Genomic DNA, 14,320 nt, shown 5'->3' on the forward strand with positions numbered 1-14,320 from the left:
GATGTCGTTAAGCGGCGCAAACAGTGACATCAGTGATCTTTTAAGCGGTAGTCTCACAACCTGAATAGTAAACAATAAACATGGAGGACATGGAGTCATTAGTGTTGCTGGTCTTGGTGCTGTGGCTTGTTGTCACCGACAACGCCAACAGATACTGGCAAGACTGTATAGATGAGGCGAGGCGCATAAGGCTTCAGAAATTCTCGTAATTCGTAATTCTCCTTCTTCCGGGTTTACGGTGTTTACAGATCTCAGCGTGCTCGCGGGGCGTGTGTGGGCATGTGAGGACACTCCTCCTCACCAATCAGTGCACAGGGGAGTGTCTGCTCACGCCCCCAGCCTCACTCGGCTCGGTTTGGCTCGCTTCAGCCCCACTCCAAAACGGTGCGAGTTTTAGGGGCTAAGCAGGGCTGAAGCGAGCGGAGTCGTGCTGTTCTTTGGTAGTCGAAATGCGAGCCGTGTCGGGCTGAAGTGAGCTGAACCGAGCTGAAGTGAGCTGAAAAAGGGTAGTGGAAAAGGGCCATATGTGTCAGCCCTGTGATGACCTGGCGACTTGTCCAGGGTGTACCCCGCCTTTCGCCCGTAGTCAGCTGGGATAGGCTCCAGGTTGCCTGCGACCCTGTAGAAGGATAAAGCGGCTAGAGATAATGAGATGAGATGCGATGAATGAATATTTTGGAATAAGCTATGTAACACAAGTTCAGTGTCTTAGAAGTTGATTTTTATGACAAACCAAGGTTAGAATTTTTTTTTATTATTTGCAAAGACTATATACATTCACAAATTTGCCTGAATATAAACAAGTTCAAGGTATAATTCTAATCCATGTGTATAATTTAAATTTATTTGTAACATGAAGCTGGAGAAAACCCACACAGGCAGGACATGTAAACCCCACACAGAAAGACCCTAGTCAACTGTCAGGTTTGAACCCAGACCTTGCTTGCAGTGAGGCAACAGCACTAACCATGGCACCACCATGTCTCCCTGTATGCAAATGGCTCTGACTGCTGAAGCCACAGGCAGGCTGTTATTAATTTTGGTATGTATAGTGCTATACTCTTGTAAACCTGCTGGACTTATCCTAGACTCGTTTAGGCAACAGTTGATATGATAATTAGAATATATAGTAAATTTATTACTGTAACCCTTAGTTGTATAGTGTCACTGTTCTATTTCTTTACATGTATTTTACACACCTTCTACTGTATATAACATTCATGCCAACGGTAAAGTGACTTTTCCATAGTTATCAACAATAAATGAATTAAATAATTTAAAAATGATATAAAAAATAATAAAATTTTCAACCAAATTTTTAGAATATGTTTTTTCCATATGTTAGTGTAAATTAAATTCAACATATACACTTACAACTCTCTGAAGTGAAGATTGTAGTTTAAAAATGTAACAGTGAATTGCACTTACAGCATGAAAAGAATAATTTTTAGGGGTTAGTTAAGGAGTTAATAATGTCATAAGTTCTTAGCATGTGTATTTTCATGGTTTGTAAAGATCTTTTCATTTAAAAACCTTAGAAAGATGCTTTACTTATTCCTCCATCCATTGTCACTTATCCATCAGAGTCATGGGGATGACCCCCATGGAGCCAGTCCCAGCTGATTTTGGGTAGGAGGCAGGGTATACCCTGGGCAAGTCGCCAATCTATCACAGGGCTAACACAGAGACAAACAACCATTCACACTCATATTCACATCTATGGGCAATTTAGAATAGCCAGCTGACCTAAGCCACATGTTTTTGGGCTATGGGAGGAAACCAGAGCACCCGGAGGAAACCCATGCAGGCACAAGGAAAACATGCAAACTCCACACAGAAAGGCTCCAGTCAGCCAAGAGGCTTGAACCCAGAACCTTTTTACTATGAGGTGACAAAGTGAACCACTGCATCCCCATGTTGCCCTTTTATTTATCAGATAGATAGATAGATAGATAGATAGATAGATAGATAGATAGATAGATAGATAGATAGATAGATAGATAGATAGATAGATAGATAGATAGATATTTTATTCATCCTGAAGGAAATTAAGGGATGTTATTACTAGCAAAAACATTAAATTTTACAGACTGTGAGACTGGATTAGTTGCATGATAACAGGATGGCCAAAAGCCTACAGTTAATTTTGTCCACAATGCAGATAAGATCAATCAACCACTTCCATGAAAGAAGAGGAAAGGATTGTGGGCTTTGCTACATGTTTACAACAAAAGGTTTTCAATTGGTTTTCTGTTCTCACACCTGTGAAGCTGACCTGACACCACCTTACACCATGAAAACAGATGACCAATGATTTACCCTGTAGCTAGAAGCTCTCTATCTTACTGATTTATGACAACGAGTAATTGTAATAGCACACAATGAGTTTTCTCAAGGGAAATATAAAATCATAACTGTTTACAGCAGCCATAATTACAAAGGAGGCCTCTGTTTAAAAAAAATTAATATACTTATTAAAAAAAACAAAATGAGAAACAGTAGTCAGTACTGTAGATGTGACACGGGCATACAGAAGAGCTGGTCTGATTAGTGTATATTTATAACAAAATATACCTTATCTTTTAGATGTACTTCTGCACACAGGCAGGAATGTGTGTTTATGATTGTGCGTGTGTTCTGTACCTGTGGATATCCTGCGCTGGTGCAGTGGACATGTGCCTGTGAAGCAGGAGCAGCCCGAGGGCAAGCTGCCAGCATCACTCGGCCGGCCCTGCACACAGGGTGGTGCTACTGAGCATGGGCTTTTCAGGAACCCTGGGTGTGTGACACAAGAGGACGCAGGTGAGAGTCACACACTTCCAAACACAGACATTCATGCTCAATTTGTATGCGCTGTCCCACTAACCAAGCACGCATGTGTGTGTGCCCTGATTTAAAAAGAATATTTTAATTTGGAGATGTGTTATTTACAAGCTAATACAATAAGTGTCCCTATCTGCATCTTCCTTTTAAGTATTAACATTCACCCACCTTATGACCTCTTCTAATGTACACGCACACACACACACCTCACACTGAACAAGTGCTGGAAGCTCCCTTTATGAGCCTTTGGGATGTTTTTCTTTTAAAGCTCATATTTACAAGACTCACTAGAGGCCACACTAAGAACAGAATCCCTTCACGTTCCCAGGGCAATGAAACTCAAGGTCAAAGATCAGAACTGCAATTAAATACATCACGAATGTCAAAAAAGTCTGCTCTCTTCTTGATTAAACCCTCAAAATGAAGTCAGTGGGGACGGACCTACCGCGATGGAATCAATTATCGCCTGCACTTGTGATTACACAACACTGCCTAATAGGCTTTTGTTTGCTTTGAAGGCTGTATTAGTGATGAGGGAAGTGAAATCTCAAGTGGCATTACTCATCATAATTAATTAGATCAGCATGTGGAGTCTTGCAGATGACCTCTGTAGCTAAGATAATTTGAGATAAGCATACTGATAATTATGTGAAACTATGTAACACAAAAAGTAAACTAGATTTTCATTTTCTGAAGGAAATACTAAAGACATATCTAAAGACAGACAGACAGACAGACAGACAGACAGATAGATAGATAGATAGATAGATAGATAGATAGATAGATAGATAAAGGGTGTACTTTATTTCAGCAGTTGTATCTACAGACAAAGTTTGGTATTTCTACCTTAAAAGTTGACGGAGTAGTAAAATTAGTGGATTGCTATGGGAGGATGGAGGGATGACAAAGTATAGAAAGGTGAGATAGAAGAGTGTCATTAGCATATGTGTATACTTGTGCAGTTGAATCCATATGCCAAGTTTTGTGATTCTATTCATTAGAAGTCTAATGGGTTCTAAAGGGAAAATTGGGGAGAAAAAGAAAGAAAGAGGAGCAGAAAAAATGTACACTGTATTTATGTAAGGTATGATAACCTAATGACATTTACAAACTTTGGTGGTTCTAGTGTTTTAATCTCTCGGAGCAGTTAGGCCTTGAACATTAAACTGAAGCCAGTGGAAGGAACAGCAAGTGAAAAGTGGAAAAAAACTGAAAGCAAGAGTGATAGAGGTATGAAAAGAGGTGAAGTGCTTTGTAGCATTGCCCAGAACATGTCTACTAAGTTTGTCGGTATTATTTCCAAGTATTTGCTAATATGGGAGCAGTTTGAAAAATGTTCCATTCAAAGTCTATGAGAAACATTGAATGGATAGAACGATAAAAAAAAGAGCGAAGCGAGTGAAATATCAAAAATGAAAGTAACATAGCTCAAGAGTCATTTACAAGACCTACACAACAAATATTGAATGAAGTTTCTACATCAAGCAGTTCAAGCTGAATTCATTCTATGGGCAATTTACAGTAGCCAGGTGACTTAGTCTGCATGCGTTTAGACTGCAGGAGGAAACCCACACAGACATGGGGAGGAAATACAAACTCCACACAAAAAGGCCCCCATCATCCATGAGGTTCAAACCTGGAACCATCTGGCTGTGAGGTGACAGTACTAACCACTGCAATAAAAACAATATTACAAATCACAAAGCTACTATAATTAACTGGCACTGTTAATGATTTAACAAAACCAAACATCATTTTAGAACCAAACCTACTTTATGGAAATCCAAATAAACTCATTCAGACATGAATTAGTGTGTATTCCTCACAAGCATTATACAAATACACCACTTTTCATCACATTCATCTTGATCATCTTAACAGGATTTGTGGATTTCCTTGTAATTGTAACTGTGTAGTTTGGAATTATACAATGCATAAATTTTGTGTATATATACTATAAAAGCAAGAAAGAAAAATGGATAGAGAGAACAAGGAAGCAAGAGTAAGGGATGTGGCTGCGTAAACATAGGCAGCTTTCACAGATTCTTAAAATAGTTGCAGAACTCAGCCCCCTAACTGAACCCCTACACACTAAAAAAGAGACACACAGTGTATAGTCGAATAGCATGGAGTAGGAAACACACCCAGGCAGAAAGAGAAAGAAGAATGTGAGAAGGCAAAAGAGAAAGAGAGAGAACAAGAGATGGGGAAGGGAAAGAAATGGGAGAGGTTACTCGAGACTGAGAAGAACTCCTGACCTTGGAGTTCAACTTCATAGTCACAGTTCATTCCTCTCACTTTCCCGGTAAACGTCACTCCAGACACACACACACACACACACACACACACACACACACACACAATGACTCAACTGCTGTCCAGCTTACCAATTAACGAGAATGTTTCCAAGTCATATTTCTTGGCCATATTACTTTCCTTCAATGCTTGTGACAATTCCTTGCAAAAATTAGTCAGTTTTCCAAGTGAGCCAAAATAATTCTCCGCTGTCTTGTCACTGATATGGATTTTTGTGGGTGTGTGAAACAGTTCCTGAAATTTATTCCCAATGCAGCCAACATACTTTCCAAATTAAATCAGCATAAAGTCACTACTCTGCTATAAGCCTGAGGAAGATGAAATGCATATTTTTTCATATTCTTGCCAGCCCAGATCCAGAACGCAGATAAAGAAACGGTATGCAAATCCCACAAATTGCAGCGACCATTAACGTCTGGAGGAAATGTGAGGATACTGACTGTATCCTGGACGAGCAAGTGAGAGAGAGAGAGATTCACACATCCTCACATATACTGAAATGATTAAGGCTCTTGATATGTATTGATGCTGTCAGTATAACAGCGTTTCTTTTTGCTGTTTCCCCTTGGGCTCAGAGTGAGAGAGAGAGATGAATCTTTTTGAGAGATTAATGAATGCTAGATGGAAAACAAAGTCTGGTGGCAATAAGCACTTGGTGTTGTTTTTTTCAGCAGGGAAATATAAGAGGGGAAAAAGCAGTCTGATGATATTTTGCAGACTTTTTTTTTTGGATGTGACAGGATCTTTTCTATGAACGAAAAACATATCTTTTCCCATCTATCACCATCTTTGTTCATAACTGAATCTTTCCTCACTAAAAGACAGAAGAAGCTGAATGCTAATAAACAGACTCTCTCTCTCTCTCTCTATATATATATATATATATCTCATCTCATTATCTCTAGCCGCTTTATCCTTCTACAGGGTCGCAGGCAAGCTGAAGCCTATCCCAGCTGACTACGGGCGAAAGGCGGGGTACACCCTGGACAAGTCGCCAGGTCATCACAGGGCTGACACATAGACACAGACAACCATTCACACCTACGGTCAATTTAGAGTCACCAGTTAACCTAACCTGCATGTCTTTGGGGGAAACCGGAGCACCCGGAGGAAACCCACGCGGACACGGGGAGAACATGCAAACTCCACACAGAAAGGCCCTCGCCGGCCCCGGGGCTCGAACCCAGGACCTTCTTGCTGTGAGGCGACAGCGCTAACCACTACACCACCGTGCCACCCCCCTCTCTCTCTCTCTATATATATATATATATATATATATAAAAACCCGATTCCAAAAAGTTGGGACAAAGTACAGATTGGAAATAAAAACAGAATGCAATGATGTAGAAGTTTCAAAATTCCATATTTTATTCAGAATAGAGCATAGATGACATATCAAATGTTTAAACTGAGAAAATGTATCATTTAAAGAGAAAAATTAGGTGATTTTAAATTTCATGACAACAACACATCTCAAAAAAGTTGGGACAAGGCCATGTTTACCACTGTGAGACATCCCCTTTTCTCTTTACAACAGTCTGTAAATGTCTGGGGACTGAGGAGACAAGTTGCTCAAGTTTAGGGATAGGAATGTTAACCCATTCTTGTCTAATGTAGGATTCTAGTTGCTCAACTGTCTTAGGTCTTTTTTGTCGTATCTTCCGTTTTATGATGCGCCAAATGTTTTCTATGGGTGAAAGATCTGGACTGCAGGCTGGCCAGTTCAGTACCCGGACCCTTCTTCTATGCAGCCATGATGCTGTAATTGATGCAGTATGTGGTTTGGCATGGTCATGTTGGAAAATGCAAGGTCTTCCCTGAAAGAGACGTCATCTGGATGGGAGCATATGTTGCTCTAGAACCTGGATATACCTTTCAGCATTGATGGTGTCTTTCCAGATGTGTAAGCTGCCCATGCCACATGCACAAATGCAACCCCATACCATCAGAGACGCAGGCTTCTGAACTGAGCGCTGACAACAACTTGGGTCGTCCTTCTCCTCTTTAGTCCGAATGACACGGTGTCCCTGATTTCCATAAAGAACTTCAAATTTTGATTCGTCTGACCACAGAACAGTTTTCCACTTTGCCACAATCCATTTTAAATGAGCCTTGGCCCAGAGAAGACATCTGCGCTTCTGGATCATGTTTAGATACGGCTTCTTCTTTGAACTATAGAGTTTTAGCTGGCAACGGCGGATGGCACGATGAATTGTGTTCACAGATAATGTTCTCTGGAAATATTCCTGAGCCCATTTTGTGAGTTCCAATACAGAAGCATGCCTGTATGTGATGCAGTGCCGTCTAAGGGCCCAAAGATCACGGGCACCCAGTATGGTTTTCCGGCCTTGACCCTTACGCACAGAGATTCTTCCAGATTCTCTGAATCTTTTGATGATATTATGCACTGTAGATGACATGTTCAAACTCTATGCAATTTTACACTGTCGAACTCCTTTCTGATATTGCTCCACTATTTGTCGGCGCAGAATTAGGGGGATTGGTGATCCTCTTCCCATCTTTACTTCTGAGAGCCGCTGCCACTCCAAGATGCTCTTTTTATACCCAGTCATGTTAATGACCTATTGCCAGCTGACCTAATGAGTTGCAATTTGGTCCTCCAGCTGTTCCTTTTTTGTACCTTTAACTTTTCCAGCCTCTTATTGCCCCTGTCCTAACTTTTTTGAGATGTGTTGCTGTCATGAAATTTCAAATGAGCCAATATTTGGCATGAAATTTCAAAATGTCTCACTTTCAACATTTGATATGTTGTCTATGTTTTACATATTGTGAATATAATATCAGTTTTTGAGATTTGTAAATTATTGCATTCCGTTTTTATTTACAATTTGTACTTTGTCCCAACTTTTTTGGAATTGGGGTTGTAGATAGATAGATAGATAGATAGATAGATAGAGCTCAGTGTAAATGAGTACACCCCCTTTGAAAAGTAACATTTTAAACAATATCTCAATGAACACAATTTCCAAAATGTTGACAAGACAAACTTTAATATAACATCTGTTTAACTTATAACCGGAAAAAGTAAGGTAGGTGAATAATATAACTTAGATTACACATTTTTCAGTTTTACTCAAATTAGGGTGGTGCAAAAATGAGTACACCCCACAACAAAAACTACTACATCTAGTACTTTGTATGGCCTCCATGATTTTTAATGACAGCACCAAGTCTTCTTGGCATGGAATGAACAAGTTGACGACATTTTGCAACATCAATCTTTTTCCATTCTTCAACAATGACCTCTTTTAGTGACTGGATGCTGGATGGAGAGTGATGCTCAACTTGTCTTTTCAGAATTCCCCAAAGAAAATAATTTATTTCCACCACAAAGGTGAAGGCTACAAGAAGATCAGCAAAGCTTTATTTATCAGTCAGAATACTGTAGCAAAAGTGGTACAAAAATTTAAGAAAGATGGAACTGTAACCATCTCACAGAGACGTCCAGGTCGTCCACGGAAGTTAACACCTCGACAGGAGCGTCTTCTGATGAGAAGGGTTGAAGAAAATCGCTATGCAAGTTCACTGCAGTTATCTAAAGAAGTAGAAAGACAAACTGGGGTGACTATTTCCCCTGACACAATATGGCGTACACTGCAGAGGAATGGCATGCATGGATGCTGTCCACGAAAGAAGCCTCTCCTAAAGCCCAGGCACAAAAAAGCCCGCCTAGAGTTTGCCAGGGCCCATGCTGACAAAGATGAAGACTTCTGGGTCTCTATACTCTGGAGTGATGAGACCAAGATAAATGTTTTTGGAATTGATGGCTTCAAAACTGTATGGCATCGCAAAGGTGAGGAATACAAAGGAAAACGCATGGTGCCTACAGTGAAACTTGGTGGTAGCAGTGTCCTTATGTGGGGCTGCATGAGTGCTGCTGGTGTCGGGGAGCTGCATTTCATTGATGGCATCATGAATTCACAGATGTATTGCTCTATACTGAAAGAGAAGATGCTACCATCACTCTGTGCCCTTGGTCGTCATGCACTTTTCCAACATGACTAAACACACATCTAAGGCCACTATTGGATTTCTGAAGAAGAACAGGGTAAAAGTGATTCAGTGGCCAAGTACGTCTCCTGATCTGAACCCAATCGAACACCTATGGGGAGTTCTGAAGAGACAAGTTGAGCATCACTCTCCATCCAGCATCCAGTCACTAAAAGAGGTCATTGTTGAAGAATGGAAAAAGGCTGATGTTGCAAAATGTCACCAACTTGTTCATTCCATGCCAAGAAGACTTGGTGCTGTCATTAAAAATCATGGAGGCCATACAAAGTACTAGATGTAGTAGTTTTTGTTGTGGGGTGTACCCATTTTTGCACCACCCTAATTTGAGTAAAACTGAAAAATGTGTAATCTAAGTTATATTATTAACCTTACTTTTTCTGGTTATAAGTTAAACAGATGTTATATTAAAGTCTGTCTTGTCAACATTTTGGAAATTGTTTGTGTTCATTGAGATATTGTTTAAAATGTTACTTTTCAAAGGGGGTGTGCTCATTTACGCTGAGCACTAAATGTTCTATATATATAGATATATAGATATAGATAGATAGCTGGATAGACAGCAGTACGGTGGTGTAGTGGTTAGCAATGTCGCCTCATAGCAAGAAGGTCCTGGGTTCAAGCCCAGCGGACGGCGAGGGCCTTTCTGTGTGGGGTTTGCATTTTTCTCCCCGTGTCTGTGTGCAGGTGCTCCAGTTTCCTCCACAGTCCAAAGACATGCAGGTTAGGTTAATTGGTGGCTCTAAATTGACCATAGATGTGAATGGTTGTTTTTCTCTGTGTCAGCCCTGCAATAACCTGGCGACTTGTCCAGGGTGTACCACGCCTCTCACCCATAGTCAGCTGGGATAGGGTCCAGCTTGCCTGTGACCCTGTAGAACAGGATAAGCGGCTACAGATAAGGGATGGATGCATATATACACACAGTTATTCCACAAAATTTCTTCATACATGAGCTGATAGCCGACAAGGCATGTAACATCGAGTTGGCTATAAGCCATGTACGAAGAGATTGACTGAAATAACTGTTTTATTCCATCCACATTCACAGAGAAACACATTTTTATTTAATAAAAATCATTTATCAATAAATAAAAGCATTATACAAAACGACCAACAAAATCATTTCTGCTTAGAATGTAAACAAACTGGTGAAATGACAGTAGCAATTTGTGAAAAATGCTATAATTATAATTCTTGAAAATTAAATAAAGATTTGTTTTTTCCCCATCAGATACTTTTATTCCATATTTTTCTGCTTTTTTTGTATTTTTGGAGGTTTTCTTCTTCTTTAGGTTTTATTTTGGTGGTTGGCAAACCAACTTACAGGTGCATTACCGCCAGGAGATATTGGGAGGGAAAGAACTATATTCTTTTAGCTATTTCTGTTTCTTTTACTAAGTACTTAATAACAATTTTGGGGGGTTTTCTTTTCGAGTAGAGTTTTTATTTCGTCCTCGTTTGGTTCAGCAACATGCTCTGCCATTTTGTTTTTCTCTACTCACAGTATATAAGCTGATATCCTAGTAGTAGAGTAGCCAATCATTGCTCATATCCGATGAATGTGGATAGAATGTTTGTAAATGGCTGTGTGATGTGCCTAGTGTGTAGGTGAAGCGTCTGTGTGCTTGTCACCTCTCGTTTTTAGCCCTCACCGCTGGCTAGTAGCCATGTCTTGCAGCACTGTGAAAAGAGAGCCAAGTGCGTAAGTCTTTCCTGCCAGTATATAGCCTCTCCACAGCAAGTCCTATGCAGTGCCACCTCGTGGCTACAGACAGAAATTGGGCACCACAAGGCCCCAGGCTAAACTGCAGGGAGCTTGGAGGAGGTCTGGCCCCCAGACATGCAGCATGCATGACCCACTGGCGTGTGGACATACCCTGATACCCATGAACCAGACCCCCAGCTATGGGTAAATAGTATGGGTAGACGGAGCTTGTCAGCCTGGGAAGGCAGTCCATCTAGGGGAAGGCAACCCCAAAATCAAACCTGCAGCCAGACTGGTGCCAAACATCATGCTCCGCACTCCTTTGGACTGCCACCAGCAAGGCCGAGAGAGAAGTCCTGACGATTGGGCAACCCAGGATTTCCATACTTACACCATCTTCTGACCAGGCTTTGCGCCCTGGAGAGGAAACTCCAGCCTCACTTCCCAGAGTGAGGACACAACACAGGAGCTGGCAGACTATGGGTGATAAGCCCAGCCCAACTGGCGTAGGGTACGGGCGCCACGGATCAGCTTCGGCGGTGGGAGGAGTGATCGCATCCGACTGGCCGACTACTGCCTGCCTTAAGCCGGGCAGCCCCCGGCCAGTAAGGTGTCGGCCTGCCAACTCCCACTGGTCCAGAGGGTGCCAAAGCATAGTGCACTGCCATTCACGACAAGTGGGCGGATACCCTGCACCCGGCAGATACAGAAATTTGAAAGCAAAGAGGACTCCAGCCCTCTGACTAGCTAGCTGGAACGAGTGCACCATGTGCGCAGGCCTTTCTGACAACCTTCAACAAATGGACGACAGTAGGAAACTGACATCATTGACAGAGAGCTCACTAGACTGAATGTTAGTATTGTTGCACTTCAAGAGACCAGATTTGCTTCCTCTGGCTCCCTAAGGGAGGCTAACTACACTTTGTTTTGGAAGAGCAAAGAACCTGAGGAACCTCGCCAGCATGGAGTTGGGTTTGCCATCCATAACACCCTCCTGGATGCCATAGAACCCCCCACTGTGGGTACCAAACATCTTCTGTCCATGTGCCTCAGCACTGAAACTGGCCCTGTCAATGTCCTCAGTATCTACGCTCCCACCCTCAACTCCTCAGAGGACATTATAAACCAGTTCTATGGTCAGCTTGATGAACTGATTAGGGGTAGCTCAAAAGACAAGGACTTCTTCATCCTAGGCGACTTTAATGCAAGAGTCGGTGCGGATCATGAGTCATGGCCTACATGCTTAGGCCTCCATGACACTGGAAAGATTAACGAAAACGGACAGAGACTGTTGGAACTGTGCACCTACCATAACCTTTGCATCACAAACTCCTTCTTTCAGTGTAAACCACAACACAAAGTGTCTTGGAAGCATCCAAGATCCCATCGCTGGCATCAACTCGACATGATCATCACTAGGCATTCTGCCCTTAACAGTGTCCTCATCACTAGGAGCTACCACAGTGCAGACTGAGACACTGACCATGCCCTTGTCTGCAGCAAAGTGCAACTACAGCTTCGCAGAACACACTGCTCCAAACCAAAAGGACGCCCTCATATCAGTACTGCACAGACTTCAGGTCCCCTCAAGGTGGAAGAATACGTATCCAAACTGGGCCAAGCTCTTCACGACCTGCCAGACCACAATGCCACAGCAAAGTGGACAGCCATGAAGGATGCTATCTACAACACAGCCATGACCACATTCGGCAAAAAGAAACAGCTTCATCACGACTGGTTCAGTGCACATCTCCCCAGGATGGAACCAGTAATTGAAGCCAAATGTTAAGCCTTCTTGGCATACAAGAGCTGCCTGAATGGACAGACACTTTCTGCTCTCAGAAATGCTCAGAAGACTACACAGCGTACCGCCAGACAGTGTATTAACGATTATTGTCAACAACTCTGCACAGGAATCCAATGTAGTGCTGAATCTGGAGACCTCCAAGGCATGTATGATGGCATCAAAAAAGGCTCTTGGTCCCACTACGAAGGGGGCTGCTCCTCTGAAATCCCGGACAGGAGCAAAGATCACTGACAGGAAACAACAGATGGCCCAAGAGGTAAAACATTACTCTGAACTCTACTCCCAAGAAAGATCCATCTCTGACACTGCCCTCAACAATGTAAAGGACCTGCCCATCATGGAAGAGCTCGACGAAGCTCCCTCCATGGAAGAACTCAGCAAAGCCATTGACTCTCTCCCTTCTGGCAAAGTACCTGGCAATGACAACATCCCACTGGAAGCCATCAAGTGCGGGAAACCAGCTCTGTTACAACCACTGTATGAACTTCTCTGCCTCTGCTGGAAGGAAGGAGCAGTCCCTCAAGACATGCATGATGCCACCATCATAAGAATCTACAAGAACAAGGGCAATCACAGCGACTGCAACAACTACAGGGGGATATCTCTTCTCAGTATTCTTGGCAAAGTTTTTGCCCAGATACTCCTCAGCAGGCTCCAGCAGTTCACAAACCATGTCTATCCAGAATCACAATGTGGCTTCAGGTCAGGTAGATCAACTATAGACATGATCTTTACCTTATGTCAACTACAAGAGAAGTGCAGAGAGCAAGGCAAGCCACTCTTCCTACCATTTATTGCTCTCACAAAAGCCTTTGACATGGTCAGCAAAGAAGGACTTTTCAAACTCCTCAGGAAGATTGGATGCCCCCCCCCAAGACTCTGCAGCATGCTGGTTTCCTTTTGCCTGAGCATGAAAGGTACAGTCCTCTTTGACGGATCAACATCAGACTCCTTCCCCATCAACAGTGGAGTGAAACAGGGATGTGTTTTGGCACGTACTCTGTTTGGAATCTTCTTTTCCTTGCTCCTGGTGTACACCTTTGACACATCCACCGATGGAGTTTACCTGCACACAAGGTCAGACAACAAGCTATACAACCTGGCTCGACTGCGCTGTAAGACCAAAGTGAGGACAGTACTCCTCAGGGAGCTGCTCTTTGTGGATGACGCTGCACTTGCAGCCCACACAGAGGAGGTCCTCCAGAGACTGAGTGACCGCTTTGCAGATGCATGTACCCAGTTTGGGCTTACTGTCAGCCTACAGAAGACTTGTGTCTGCATACAAGGTGCAAGTACAGTCCCCTCCATCAGGATGAACAACGTCACCCTGGAAGTGGTGGATAAATTCACTTACCTGGGGTCTACAGTCAACAATACTCTATCACTTGACACCAAACTTGACAGATGGCTAGGGATGTCAAACACCACCATGGCAAAATTGACTACAAGGGTATGGGAGAACTCATCTCTGACAGAGCACACCAAGATCCAAGTCTATCAGGCCTGTGTCCTTAGCATCCTACTGTATAGAAGCGAGACCTGGACTACATACAAGCATCAAGAACGACGACTCAACACCTTCCACATGCGATGCCTTAGACTCATTCTTGGCATTAGCTGGCAGGACCATATACCGT

The 14,320-nt window shown here is 42.6% G+C and overlaps 1 protein-coding gene across 14 annotated transcripts in view; it reads right to left on the reverse strand.

The window, feature by feature from the left end:
• Window positions 1-14,320, reverse strand: part of rxrab (retinoid x receptor, alpha b) — a 232,281-nt gene that overhangs the window by 187,862 nt on the left and 30,099 nt on the right. For 11 of the 14 annotated variants that reach the window (XR_009651406.1, XR_009651403.1, XR_009651409.1 and 8 more), the window contains exon 2: window positions 2,644-2,775. The exons of 1 other annotated variant lie outside the window; for it this stretch is intronic. Coding sequence is in view for 2 of the 13 variants with exons in the window: in XM_060906919.1 (XP_060762902.1) it covers window positions 2,644-2,775 (132 nt within the window). In the remaining 11 variants the exon portion in view is untranslated. Of the gene's footprint in view, window positions 1-1,533; window positions 1,665-2,643; window positions 2,776-14,320 lie in introns of those variants that run through there. 2 more of the 14 variants (XM_060906923.1, XM_060906921.1) reach the window with 1 other exon arrangement.

This window comes from Neoarius graeffei, chromosome 24, assembly GCF_027579695.1.
Source record: "Neoarius graeffei isolate fNeoGra1 chromosome 24, fNeoGra1.pri, whole genome shotgun sequence".
NCBI classification, from domain to species: Eukaryota; Metazoa; Chordata; class Actinopteri; order Siluriformes; family Ariidae; genus Neoarius; species Neoarius graeffei.